The 14,776-nt window shown below is 41.4% G+C and overlaps 1 protein-coding gene across 4 annotated transcripts in view; it reads right to left on the bottom strand.

Annotated features, from left to right (window-relative positions):
- Positions 1 to 14,776, bottom strand: part of LOC144510102 (methylcytosine dioxygenase tet3-like) — a 388,851-nt gene that overhangs the window by 82,505 nt on the left and 291,570 nt on the right. For all 4 annotated transcript variants that reach the window (XM_078239372.1, XM_078239373.1, XM_078239374.1 and 1 more), the window contains one exon: positions 7,554 to 7,644. In XM_078239372.1, the coding sequence (XP_078095498.1) occupies positions 7,554 to 7,644 (91 nt within the window). The remainder of the gene's footprint in view (positions 1 to 7,553; positions 7,645 to 14,776) is intronic.

Genomic DNA, 14,776 nt, shown 5'->3' with positions numbered 1-14,776 from the left:
TTGCCCTAGCTAATAAATGCCCTGATTAGTGTTCAATGGCTGCAGGGCAGCTGGTGCCGGTTTTCCTGTTGACTCTTCAGGTGGTGGGACAGGAAACCTCAACATCCAAAAAATCCTGCCTGATGAGTTCTATGATAATTCAGTATTTCCAAGGTCACCACTACAGGTACCAGGTTTTTATTTCCAGATGTATTTAATTATCTGAATTGAACTGAACTGAATGTTGCCTCTGGTTCTTTGGCCAATCACTTGGGCTACTCTCTTAATGGAAACAATTTTTCCTTGTATATTCATAATTTTGAATATCTCCTTTGCAACTTAATGGAGGTCCCACATCCCTGTTACCATTTTTGTAAATCTCTTCTACACTCTCACCAATGCCTAGGCATCTTTCCTAAAGCATGGTACCCCAATTGAACAACTGAAAAACTGAGGCCTGACCACTTTAGTAAAGAGTTATCATAACCTTCTTATTTTTACACTCTATTGATAAAGCCAAAGATCCTTCCTGCTTTTTAAAAAAAAAATCTTTTCAACTTGTACTGGAACCTTCAATGATATGAGTCCATGGACCCCCATTCTTTCTGCCCCTTTAAAATAGTTTTTTGTGCCTCTCATTCTTCCTGATAACATTTCATTGTCACATTTCATCTGCCATATGTCTGCCCATTTTACTAATCTATCAATGTTGTCTTGAGGTCTGTGAGTGGCACAGTGGTAAGCACCGCTGCCTCACAGTGCTAAGCATCGCTGCCTCACAGTGCTAAGGATCCGGGTTCAATTCTGGCTTCGGGTGACTGTGTGGAGTTTGCACATTCTCCCCGTGTCTACATGGGTTTCCTCTGGGTGCTCCAGTTTCCTCCCACAGTCCAAAGATGTGCGGATTAGATTGAGTGGCCTTGATAAATTGACCCTTATTGTCAGGGGGATTAGCAGGGTAAATGTGTGGGGATAGGGCCTGGGGCGGGATCGTTGATGATGCAGGCTCGATGGGCCAAAAGGGCTCCTTCTGCACCTTAGGGATTCGATGTTGCCAGCCTCCCCATTGTTAAACTGTTGAGTATCCTATCATCTGTAAACTTATGTCCTTAGTATCCAAATCTAGTATAAGGGTCTGGCATGGAAAGAGTTAATATGGGACTGGATACAGTACCGTCCCACTTTGTGATGTAAAGGGACACATGATCTGAGTCTAGAGGGCAGTCAGTTATTGAACAGAGATGTGTGTGAAGGTAAACACGGAGAGAGCTCCTCCAATAAATATAGTAGTTAATAAACACTACTATGAAACTATGCAAAACTCCAAACGTCTCTGTGAGACCTACCACACTATACACATCTGACAACATGGAGATAGTGATCAGAACAATCCAGAACCTCACAGAGACTGCAAAAGACATTTAAAACTTGGAAAATTAAAAGAGCAGAATTCTGACCTGACAAAGCATCAGAAGTGAAGGCACATAGGATATCACCAGAGCAAAGCTCCAAAGCAGAAGGCAGAAATACAACTACATACTGCAGCAGAAGACTCCACTGAAACCCATGGAAGTCTGGTTCCAATACCCAGAGAATGCAAAGTCTAGAAACACTAGCAGAGGTGAGCTAGAAAACCTTAGTTTTTGGTCAGAATGAGTTTTAAAAAGGCTTTTAAGTCAGCAGCAATCAGAATTGCCATTTTAAAACACGTTGTCAACAGCCCTAGGTTTTGAGTCATCGCCTGATCACGTGGCGGCTGAGCTCGCTCTGAACAAAAAAACCCAAATAATTGGGAGTTAAAAGACTCAGAAAAAGCCAGAATCAATGGTTTCATGACCTAAAAATACTTAGATACTCCGGGGAAGACTCAAAGGTCAATTGAAGGATTCACTATAGAAATCAAGATGCAATTACTGTGGTATCCTGCTAAAACTAATTGCAGGGAACTTCACTAAGAGGAAGCATACCGCAGCACCATCGTGGATTTCCTTACAGCATTCCAAGCTGTAAACACCTTAAATTTTGAATGTCTATGGATCAAAAATCTACCTGACCAGCCTAGTTTGGACTCATCCAAGGTCCAGACCAATCACAAAATTGGGGACTTGGAGAAAGAAGTTCCTTAGATACATGATTGCTTCAAGTCTAGACAAAAAGACAGAAGCTGAACAGGTAAACACATTTCTTTATTGAGTAGGCCCAATTGCTGATGATATAATAGCTGTTTTAAAGTTAAAGTTAGAGGTATCCTTTTTCGGACAGAACTGAGGAGAATTTCTTTCTATCTGAGTTGTGTGACTTTGGAACTCTCTGGCCGGAATTTTACCAGCGCGCCTGCCTGAGGCTCATAAGATCATGGCCCGAGGCAAACGGAGAATGCCATTCTGCGAGCTTCGGGGCAGGCGTGCAGGTAAAATCAGGGTCTCTGCCTCAGATGGTAGTGGAGCCAGGGTCATTGAATATTTTTAAGGTGGAGGAAGATAGATTCTTGGTAGGCAAGCGAACTAAAGATTATTGAGATAAAGATGGGAATGTAGAACTTGAAACACAAACAGATCAGCCATGATCTTATCAAATGGCCTACTGTTGTTCCTATTTCATATGTTCATAAAAGATTTGAAGTTTTAAAATCATTTGACACACATTTTAATTTGAACAGTTACAAGATCCTTGAAAGACAACAGTTTAACAGATGTGTCCAGCAGCCAGGAAAACCTGTTGACTCCTTCATTAATGAGCTGTACAGAATAGCTGAGCACTGTGACTACGATGATTTGAGATCAGAGCTAATCAAGGACAGAACTGTTGTCGGAGTGGCAGACGGTGCACTCTCAAATATGATCCAAGCTAAGGAAAATTTGACCCTTGAAAATATCATTCAAATTATCAGGAAATCTGAAATCCATTTACAGCATCGATCCATCTTAAGAGGTGAAAGCAAGCCAGGATACAGAGCAATCCGCACTGTCCAGCGAGTGAAACAGCAGTCAAAAGAAATTATACCTTAACTGACCTCCTAGGTGGTGGGCAACCATGCCATTCTATTGCAGGTCAGTGGGACTAAGCAAAAAGTGGTTCGGCACAGACAAAAAGGGCCAAAAGCCCAGTTTCTGAGCTGTAATTTTTTATGGTTCTATCTCTGTGGAGCCAAGCAACCCCATAGATGTGATCAATGTCTGTATTTTAATTGGAACCACACAGGACAATTTCAGAAAGCTATGCAAAGCTAAAACAGTAGACACACACACATGATACCAAAACAATTCTCAAGGTCAAGGCACCATACCAAGAGGAAACACAACCATGCTTCTTCGGTGACATCAAAGATCAAGGATTTCATTCTGGAATGCAAACATCTTGGTTAATGATCATCTCCTAAACTTTAAATTGGATAAATGAGCCAGTGTTCCGGTCCTTTCAGATAAGGAATTGCGGCTGAGGGCTTTCTGGCTATGATGACAGACACACTATGATTCTGGAACCATTAAAGTAGGCAACAAACAAACCTTTGAAGTCACGTAGGACATCCATAACCAGTCTTTTTCTCTTCTCAGCAGAATTGCCTGTGTTACCCCAAACCTTCAGACAATGTTAAGACAACCTCTGCCATCAATTACACAGAATTGCACGTTCCTCTGAGCCCCAACAGAAAAAATACTTTTGATTGGGACTTAACACTGAATTGTCTTCTGTCTATGCACAGCTGGATTGTCCATTATCTATGCAGGTGCCAGAAGCTCCTCATTGGTCAGACCAGCCAACCACTCAGATGGTTACCATGATGCCTCAAATGAAAGACAGCCAAGAGATGAACCAGTAACAAGAAGAGCCTTAACATCCAACTCCAACATCTGCTGGTAAGAGACCTCAAGACAGCCCAATACAGATGCTGCAACATCCAGCCAGTTAGCCAGATGATGCTGTAATCGAGAAGCAGTCACCAACTGACTGCAGCACACCTCAGTGAGGCAAGGAAGCTAACCAGTGAGAACATTGTTGTACAGAAAGCTAAATTGCAAGGTGAGCCTTTTGATAATTCAAATCCACACAATAGGAAGAGGCATCCTCCATCCCAATGCATCACGGTGAATTACACAGAGGAAGAAAAACAGAATGAGCATTACAATGAAATGCGAACTTGCTCTCCCTATCAGGAACAGAGTGAACCAATGACCATCAATAATATCAGATGGAAAGTTGAGAAGAGGTGGTTAAATTCCAAAAATTGAAAAAAGAATTAAGCTCAACTAATCAAACACTAGAATGACCACATCCAAAACAACCTCCTATTCAAGATTTACCCAGTGCATCAGAGTCCATTGCTCCTCCAACTGTTGTAATTGGCTTCCAGAGGGGAGAAGTGTTAGCACAGCCAATCTTGTACTGCACAGACATGTGTGTAGAGGCAAACATGCAGACAGCTCCTAACTTAGATCTTTTACTATATATATGTTTTTGTTGCTAGTAGTTAATAAACACTTACTGTTAAATTATACTAGACTCAGAACCTTTGTGTGAGACCTACTGAACTACACACATCTTACAATAAAGGGAAGATCATTAACACATATCAAAAAGTGCAATGGGTATAATACCAACCCCAGGAAACACCACCACCCTCATGAAAAAGAACTTTTACTGCTTCCTGCTTTCTGTTCCTTCGCCAATTTTGTGTCCGTACTGCTACTGTCTCTTTGATCTCATGGCCTTTAATTTTGCGAATAGACCTTATGTTGCACTTTGTCAGATACGTTTTGAAAATGTATACTTATTAATATGAAGAGCAATACCCTTGTTAGTCCTCTCCATTATTTCATCAAATAACTCAATCAAGTTCATCAAACACCTATGCCTTCAACAAATCTGTGCTGAGGTTCATTTCTTAACATTTTCTGATTAACTTTGTCTTGGAATATTGGCTCCAAAAATTACCCCACCACTGATATTAAGTTGACTATTTTTTTTTTGTCAGGTTTATTGCTCTCTTTTTTAAGTAGGAGTGCAACTTTTGCAATGTTCACTCCTCTGACGTAGTCCCCATATCCAAGGAGTATCGGATGATTGTGACCAGAGGCACTGGAATTTCAACCCTTACTTCTCTGTGATCTCATCCCATGGAGAACTTCACTTCAAGTGCTACCAAATCTTTCCGTATCTATTTTTAATCTCATCGGCCCTACCTTTTCCTTAACTGCCTTTTCACTATTTGAGTTTGTAAAAAAGATTTTGAGTTCCCCTTTATGCAAGTCATGAAGCTATTCTCTCTCTTTCAAATTCATAATCAAACAAGCAACTGGAGTAAGCTATTCAGCTCTTCAAGCCTGCTCACAGCTGATCTGATAGTAATGTCAAATCTGCATCCCACTTAACTCCAATAACCTGTCAACCCCAAGAATCTATCCACTTCTGTCTTTAAAATATTCAAAGACTCTGCTTTCGCCACCTTTTCAAGAAAAATTCCAAAGATATATGAGAGATATTTCCTCTTCTCTGCTTTAAATGACCCCTTATTTTGAAACAGTGACTATTAGTTCTAGATGTTCTAGATTCTCCCACAAGAGGAAACAAACATTCTCTCCATATCAACCCTGTCAAGACCCCTCTAGGATCTTGTAACTTTTCTCTGGCGCGTAGGAGGCTGAGGGGTGACCTTATAGAGGTCTATAAAATAATGAGGGGCATAAATAAGGTAGATCATCAATATCTTTTCCCAAAGGTAGGGGAGTCTAAAACTAGAGGTCATAGGTTTAAGGTGAGAGGGAAGAGATACAAAAGTGTCTAGAGGGGCAATTTCTCCACACAGGGTGGTGAGTGTCTGGAACAAGCTGCCAGAGGTAATAGTAGAGGCGGGTACAATTTTGTCTTTTAAGAAGCATTTAGATAGTTACATGGATAAGATGGTTATAGAGGGATATGGGCCAAATGCGGGCAATTGGGATTTGCTTTGGGGTTTAAAAAAAAAGGCGGCATGGACAAGTTGGGCCGAAGGGCCTGTTTCCATGCTGTAAACCTGTATGACTCTAAGTCACCTCTTATTCTTCTAACCTCTGGCAGATCCAAGCCTAGCCTGTCTAACCTTTCCTCATATGACAAACCAGCAATTCCAGGTATTAGTCTGGTAAACTTCCTCTGAACTGCTTCCAACATATTTACATCCTTCCTTAAATCAGGAGACTAATACTGTACACATTACTCCAGACATGGTCTCATTCATGCTCTGTATAACTGAAGCATAACTTCCCTACTTTTGTATTCAATTCCCCTCACAATAAACAATGACATTCTATTAGTTTTCCTAATTACTTACTAAACTTGCATACTAGCCTTTTGTGATTCATGCACTAAGATATTCAGATTCCTCTGCACCTCAGATCTCTTCAATCTCACGAGAAAATGTGTCTCTTTATTCCTCCTGCCAAAATGGACAATTTCCCACATCGTACTCCATTTGCCAGATCTTTGCCCACTCATTTAACCTATCTATATCTTTTTGTGGCCTCCTTGTGTCCTCTTCAGAACTTACTTTCTTACCTGTGTTTGTGACATCATTAAATTTGGCATCCATCCCTTCATCCAAGTCATTTATATAAGTTGAGGGCCAAGCACTGATCTTTCATTTAAAGAAAATTCTTTTCATTTTTCTTTTGTTCCTTACTTCTTCTTTTCGGTCTCCTTTGTACTTTTTATATTCAGCTTGTTTCGTACTACGTTAGGAACCTTGAAATTGTCAAGTCTCCTTTTCCTGTCTCATTTTAATCTCAACATCTAGTCTTCTAGGGAAATCTAACTCTATACACAAACCTTTGCCTCTTTGAAAGGCTCCCATTGTTTAATGGCAGTTTTATTTGCCAATTTTAGATTTAATCTTTGTGGGTCAGATAATGTTTCAGCTCACCTGAATTAGTCTGCCTCCAGTTAAATATTCTTACAATTGTTTGTACTTTGTCTTTTTCCATAACTATTTTAAACCTTGATGATGTTATGATCTCTGTTCTCCAAATGTTTTCGACTGAAACATGCTGTACTTGCTTGAAACCCCAAAACAATATCCAGTATTGCTTCCTTTCTCATTGGGTGGCCAATACGCTGATCAAGAAAGTTCTCATACACATTTCAGAAATCCCTCGTTTCGCCCTTTACTCTGTTACTATCCTAGTCTATATTAGGTCCCTGATTAGCAAGGCTCTATGTTTTTTGCATCACAAATATGTACCCAGTTGCATAGTAACTCCTCTATTGTCCTTTAGCTATAACCAAATTGCCCCTCATCTTTCACCTTTGACCACATATCCTTCTCCAGGGCTAGAGTAATTTATTTCATTGCATCAGAATCCCATGTAGTGACTTGTGCCTGTAGCTTATCAACATTGTCTACCATGCTATGTGAATTTTCATGCATGCGCTGCAAACTCATCTTAAACTGCCTCCAATTTGCCCCCGTCTGATATTATTTATTTTTGAATTATCCTTTACTCTAATACTATTTGCTGATTCTAGTTATCTGTGAACCTTGTTTCTCATCATGTGGCCCATATCCATTTCAAAAAAAGGACAGAAATTTGTTCTTAACATACCTTTCTTCCATTAGTTCTCGAATTGCTGCCACAGTGGGTCCAGAGCCAAGATGTGTATAGTATGGGCCTTCATCTTTTTCTATGATTTGCTCTGCAATAAAAATTAAAACAAATAGGAAATAAGTGAACTTTTTAGATCTCTACTTATCAAGGCTATGCATCATATAGAATCAGGAATCACTTTCAAATCATGCTGACAAAGTTTTGGATTTTCAGTTCCACTGAATCTATGGCTAGGATTTTGGGCCCATCCCGCCTGGTGGAATATTATGGTCCCAGCAAAGTAAATGGCATTATAAATAGCCTGCATCTGCCAAGGGGGGACATGCCAAGTGACGTCTATGAGTCTCAAAATTCAACTACATAATAAGACAGCACATTAGAATGAGATAGAAACTAAAGTCATATATCACCGAGTTCTGGAAGATTATAGGTGAGGGAAAACAATCACATCCCAACACCTAAAGATACTTGGTTGCCTTCTCTTGAGCGAGAGCAACTTAGTTCCTACAAAAAGCAGGACAAATCCAATCAGGCCAATTAGTGCCCCCAGCAGTCTACTCTCAGTCTTCAGAAAGTGATGGAAGTGGTCATCAACAATGCTATCAAATGGCATTTAGTCAGCAATAACTTGCTTACTGACACCTATTTTGGGTTTCACCAGGGCAACTCAGCTCCTGACCTCATTATAGCCTTGGTCCAAACATGGACAAAAGAGCTGAATTTAAGAAGTGAGGTGAGAGACATCAAGACAGCACTTAACTGAGTGTAGCATCAAGGAGTCCGAGCAAAACTGGAGTCAATCAACACCAGGGGAAAACTCTCCACTTGTTGAAGTCATATCCAGCACAAAAAAAGATGGTTGTGGCTAATGGAGGTCAATCCTAGAAGCTGACTGCAGGTTTTCCTCGCCAGGTAAAAGTCTGGCATCGTATGGTAGCATTTATGTCACTCTCTGTACACAATTACTTACCTTAATAAACCATTAGTCTACTTGGTGGTCACCTGTCTTTGCAAGACACTACATTTGGTGATGTGGATCAGTTGGAGTGCCTTCCTACTGCTGCAGAAATTTGTATTGCTGCATTATCACTGAGGGCATTGGGTGATAATGTCCATTGACTAATTCCACAAGCTCCTTGAAAGTTTTGTGGCAGGATTTTCTCGCCGCACTCGCCCCGAAACCAGAAAATCCCACTCAAGGACCCATGGAAAGGTCCGTTGATTTCGGGTGGGATTTTCCAATTTCGGTGCGAGCATGGCTAGAAAATCCTGCCCCCGAAACTTTCAAGGAGCTTGTGGAAATAGTCAATGGACATTATCACCCAATGTCCTCAGTGATAATGCAGCAATACAAATTCAATTCAACAAGAGCCCCAGGGAAGTTGTTAGCGGCATTTGTGGTATGCCTAAGATGAACGGCTGAACAGTGCGAGTTTGAGTCTGCACTCAATGACATGTGGAGAGACAGGCTAGTCTGTAATGTCAACAACACAACTATACAAAAGAAATTATTAGCAGAGGCAGAAATTAATTTAAGGCTATAAAAAGTGCCAAAAGGGTGGTGATTGAGCTGCAAAGTCTGCAAGCAGGCGAGGTCTGCCAGGTTTTGGCGGGAAGCTGTGGTAGTAGCGGCACCAGAAAGGAAAGTACAGAAAGTAATGAACAAAGAGGCTCAGAGCAGAAGAGAATGCAGAGGTATAGGGAATTTGATCCACAGACCAAAGAATGCTACCGGTGTGGGGGAGACTACCCCTAGGAGAAATGTAAATTTAGGGAAGCTACATGGTTTCAATAGGAGGGAGCTCATTAGGAGCAAATACAAGACTAAGCAGAGTCTACCTGTGGCCAGCAAGAAAAATATTCTGACTTCAGTATACAGTTTTGAGAATAACCCTTAAAACAATTCTGAAGTATACAGGTTAAACAACATTAAGGTGGACAAAACAGCCCCAATTATGATTGTGTTGATGATAAATAGTCAGCCACTCAGAACGGAAGTGGACACCAGTGTCTCTGCTACAGTTGTAGGAGAACAAATGTGTCATTATTTACAAAGAGGGGTTCAGCCCCTAAAGTTAAGAAGCATGATAGCCAGGCTAGCAACATACGCTGGGGAAGCTTTAAGGATCCTCGGAACAACAACGTCCATAAGCTACTAGCATCAGTCCGCTCAATTGTCTCTAATAGTAGTGGGGGTGCAAAGGCCAAGTTTAATGGGCTGAGATTGGCTTTGCCAAATTAGCTTAAATTAGCTAGAAATCTTCAAAATCAACAATGGAAACTTTCATGGTGTCTTAAAAAAAAACAGGAGGCATTCAAAGATGTGTTAGGCAAGATACAGGGCCAAAAACCAAAAGTTTACATGAATCCTGAGGCTACGGCCAGGTTTTACAGAGCCCAACCTGTACCCGATGCCTTACATGAGAAGATTGAGTCTGAACTCAAGCAGCTGAAAGACGTAGGCATCATCAAGCCTGTACAGTTTTTGAAGTGGACAGCTCTCATCATTCCAGTGGTTAAGCCAGATAGAACCATTAACATATATGGGTACTAAAAATTAACCATGAATCAAGCAGCAGAATTGGATCAATACCCAATACCAAGAATTGAAGATTTATATGGCAAATTAGCAGGAGGCTTAACTTATACTAAACTGGGTATGAGGCATGCATACCAATAATTAGAGTTAGACGAGGCATTTAGAGAACTTGTTACAATAAATACCCACAAAGGCTTATACCAGTACACTCAGCTACCCTTCGGAGGAGCCTTATCAGTGTACACAATTTTGCAGCGTACAATGGAAAGGTTACAAGAGGACCTACCAAACGTGATTGTCTATCTAGATGATGTACTAATTAGAGGACCATTGAAGGGGAGCATCTGGCAAATCTCAAAGAAGATTTAGAGAAATTTAAGAAGGCTGGAGTGAGGCTGAAAAGGGAGAAATGTATGTTCCAAGCTCATGAAGTAAGGTACTTAGGGTTCAAAGTGGATGCAAAAGATCTGCACCCTATGGAGAAGAAGATAAAAGCAATTAAGAAAGCACTGGGCCCTTGGAAATGTATCAGAATTGAAATATTTTTAGGAATGGTGAACCATCATTGTAGATTTATTCCTAATCTTTCTATAGTGTTGGCACCCTTACATGCACTGCTCAAAAAGCACCAGATGTTTTTGGAAAGAAACCTTTGAACAGGTTAAACTGGCATGGCAGTCATCTTAGTTCATTTTGATCCCTCAGAAGAGATCATTCTTACCTGTGATGCATCTCCCTACACTATCAGAGAAGTTTTATCACAAAAGAGGGAAAATGGTGCAGAAAGGCATATCGCCAACTCCTCAAGGATTTGGATTGATTCTGAGAAAGCTTACTCTCAAATCGAAAAAGACAGACTAGCAATCATCTTCAGAATGAAGAGGTTCCATCAGTATGTTTATGGATGGCATTTCGTAGTAGTTACTGACTACAAATCCTAATTGGGCCTAATTAAGGCGAATAAGGCCATTCCTCCCATCGCTTCAGTGAGGGTCCAGTGGGCTCTATTGCTAGCAGCCTATGAGTATACTTTTCAACATAGGCCAGGCACACATATATCAATGTCAGTATCTATCTCAGGCCACCATACATAATTGCATGAGCTTCATCTTTGTCATCCCGGATGTGTGAATGACTACCTTGCTCCCCGTAATAATACGCTGTCCTCACAATTTGACGCATCTTTGCTGAACTGAAAGAGCTTTATTTGCTCAGATCTGTTATCATAATGCTAGCCGTGGAGGATCGTATGCTTAACCTGAGATAATGTGCGGCCTTTCTGGGTTCAAAACTTGATCTGTCACGTTGACGCGGGCAATGTACATACATTGCAGTCTAAAGTGTTGCCCTGTTTACTAGCTTGTAATTGCTCTGATAATCCTCATTGAGTCCCGATAATCAATATAATTGTTACACAAAGGTAAAGCAAGGACAATGCCTCCATTGTTCACCACGTTTGTCACCCTTTCTGAAATGGTACGCACACCATTTTGCAGTGTAGTCACATCTCCACCATTCATTGCTTTCTCAATGATCAGTATTCTCTTGCAAGGCTCTGTCAAGATTCAGAGATATATCCTTTCAGTTCCTCTAGGTCATCCATCTCATTTACATCAAAGTCTTGAATTTTGTCCTGATATTTCTCCAGGGGAAAAAGTATTGTTTGTATTTTCTCTCATGATGCTTTAATTATATTTATTATTACCTGCCCATCCTGAATTTCAAACCAGGTACAGCCTTTGATGGCTAAAAATATTCTCTCCCACTGCTCTAATACAATGGGATAATATTGTATTGCTATATCGTGGGCGGCACGGTAGCATAGTGGTTAGCACTGCTGCTTCACAGCTCCAGGGAGCTGGGTTCGATTCCCGGCTTGGGTCACTGTCTGTGTGGAGTTTCCTCTGGGTGCTCCGGTTTCCTCCCACAGTCCAAAGATGTGCGGGTTAGGTTAATTGGCTATGCTAAATTGCCCCTTAGTGTCCCAGGAGGTGTAGGTTAGAGGGATTAGTGGGTAACTATATGGGGAGAGGGTCTGGGTGGGATTGTGGTCGGTGCAGACTCGATGGGCCGAATGGCCTCTTTCTGCACTGTAGGGTTTCTACGATTCTATCAAATGTGGACACTTTAAGGCATATTTTCAACCCAAAAGTATACCGCTTCCGCCAGTACCACAACTTTCTTGATACATTGCCCGCGTCAACGTGACAGATCAAGTTTTGAACCCAGAAAGGCCGCACATTATCTCAGGTTAAGCATACGATCCTCCACGGCTAGCATTATGATAACAGATCTGAGCAAATAAAGCTCTTTCAGTTCAGCAAAGATGCGTCAAATTGTGAGGACAGCGTATTATTACGGGGAGCAAGGTAGTCATTCACACATCCTGGATGACAAAGATGAAGCTCATGCAATTATGTATGGTGGCCTGAGATAGATACTGACATTAAGAATCTGGTCAAATGCAACCAATGTCAAATGCAGCAAAAATTGCAGATTGCAGCCTGAATGCACCCTTGGGAATGGCCAGGTTGACCATTGGTGAGACTACACTTCGATTTTGTGGGCCCATTCATGGCACCGTTTCCTGCTAATAATAGATGTGCATTCCAAATGACTGAACATACACAAAATGAAGTCCTCATCAGCAACCATCGAGAAACTGTAACAGACATTCACAACCCACAGGTTGCTCAAGGTGCTAGTATCCACTAATGGGACTGCTTTCACTAGTGAAGAGTTCCAGCATTCATGAGAACCAATGGTATTCAACATATTCGAACTGCATCCTACCACCCTGCTTCAAATGGGCTGACTGAGAGAGCCGTCCAAACATTCAAAGTTCGCATTAAGAAACAGTCATCAGCCTCTAGACAAATCAAACTAGTCCATTTCCTGATCACCTATAGAATAACAGCCCTCATCACCACAGGTGTCACACCTGCCCAAGTCACTAATGGGCAGATGTATTAGAACAAGGCCCGATCTTGAATTTCCAATTTCGGCGGTGGAAACAAAAAGGAATGCACAGAAGCATCACAATTCAACAAAAATGGAGAGGGCATTTGAGTTGGATGACCAGGTAAAGAATTATGGTGCTGATCCAAACTGGATCCCTGGAATGGTCGTGGCCAGAACAGGCCCAGAGTCATAAAAAATACTTGTCCAAGAGAAAAGGGTAAAGGAACACCTGGACCATTCGAGGACAGAATCGCACACAGAACCAGTGGGGTATTCCGCCCCGAGTATGCCTGTCAGCGATATTGCTCTGGATGAAAGTAATGCAGCAGCAAGCTACCCCAAGGTAGAACCAAGCAATGTTCCAGTGGGAACTGGAGAAGTTACCTGAACTGACGCACTTTCGCAGGTCGAGAGTCCACTCATTGAGGTTCAAACCAAAGTTATCTCTACTGCCGAAGCACGTTTTAATGAATTACAATGCTCCCAAAGGATCAGGAAGTCCCTGGACCAACTTACCTTATAAGGAGATTGTGCTTGAGATCATTTGTTGGATAATATTGTAAATGTTTAATCAGGAATCTAAAGTGGGAGGGATGTGGTAGTATGCCTCTTTAAGGGGCAAGCTTTCAGAGGGTCATGTGACCTATTCAGTCAATCGGGCTGGAGCACATGAATCCTGGAGCGAAGTCTGTGCTTTCCTTACCAGTTAGAAGTCTGGAATTGTGGATTACAATAGCCGTTATATCACTCTCTATATATAGTTACTTACCTTAATAAACCGATCATTCATTAATCTATTTGGTGGTCACCCATCTTTGCAAGATACTGCAAGCCTGATGGAATACTCTCCATTTGTCTGGAGGAGTGCAGCTTCAATAACATTTAAGAAACTTGACATCCACGAGGCCAAAGCAGCCAGCTTCATTGGCAGCCCATCCACCACCTTTAACTTGCTCCACCACTAATGCACAGTGGCAGCAGTATGTTCCATTTAAAAGATGCACTACAGCAACTCACCAAGGCTCCTTAGACAACCCGCAATCTCTATCTTCTAAAAGTACAAGGATAGCAGATGCATGGGAATACTTGCAACTTCACTCCAAGCCACAGACTATCCTAACTTGGAACCATATTGCTGTTCATTCACTCTCACTGGGTCAAAATCTTGAAATTTCTCCCTAACAACACCGCTGTCGGTGTACCTACTCAACATGGACTGCAACGGTTCTATCAGCTTCTCATGGGCAATTAGGAAGAGCAATAAATGCTGGCCTAGCCACTGATTCCCACATCCCATGAACACAGTTAAAATAAAGAGAAAGCCATAACAGAAACTCAGCTTTTCCTTATCCTGCGCTACCCATTCTACATACCCAAGTGTACTAAAGGGGATTGTCAGAGGCACCTTTTTTGGGTTATATGTTGAGGTGCCACCTGCCGACTCAGACAGATGTAAAACATCCCATGACACTATTTCACAAAACAGCAGGAGAGGTTTTCCAATATCCAGACCAACATTTATCCCTTAACCATCAATACTAAAATAGAATATTGGTTTGCTTCACTTTACATTACAACAAATCGTACATTTCAAAATAACTTTAATATTTGGAAAGTCCTTTGGGGCCTGTTGAGAATGTAAAGGCATTTTATACATTAATTTTCCTTACAAGTTCCAAATATTCAAGAGGAGCACCCATTTTGGCATGTTTTGATACAA

This window comes from Mustelus asterias, chromosome 22, assembly GCF_964213995.1.
Source record: "Mustelus asterias chromosome 22, sMusAst1.hap1.1, whole genome shotgun sequence".
NCBI lineage: Eukaryota > Metazoa > Chordata > Chondrichthyes > Carcharhiniformes > Triakidae > Mustelus > Mustelus asterias.
The sequence above is the reverse complement of the archived record's forward strand: the minus strand, read 5'-3'. Positions and strand labels throughout refer to the sequence as shown.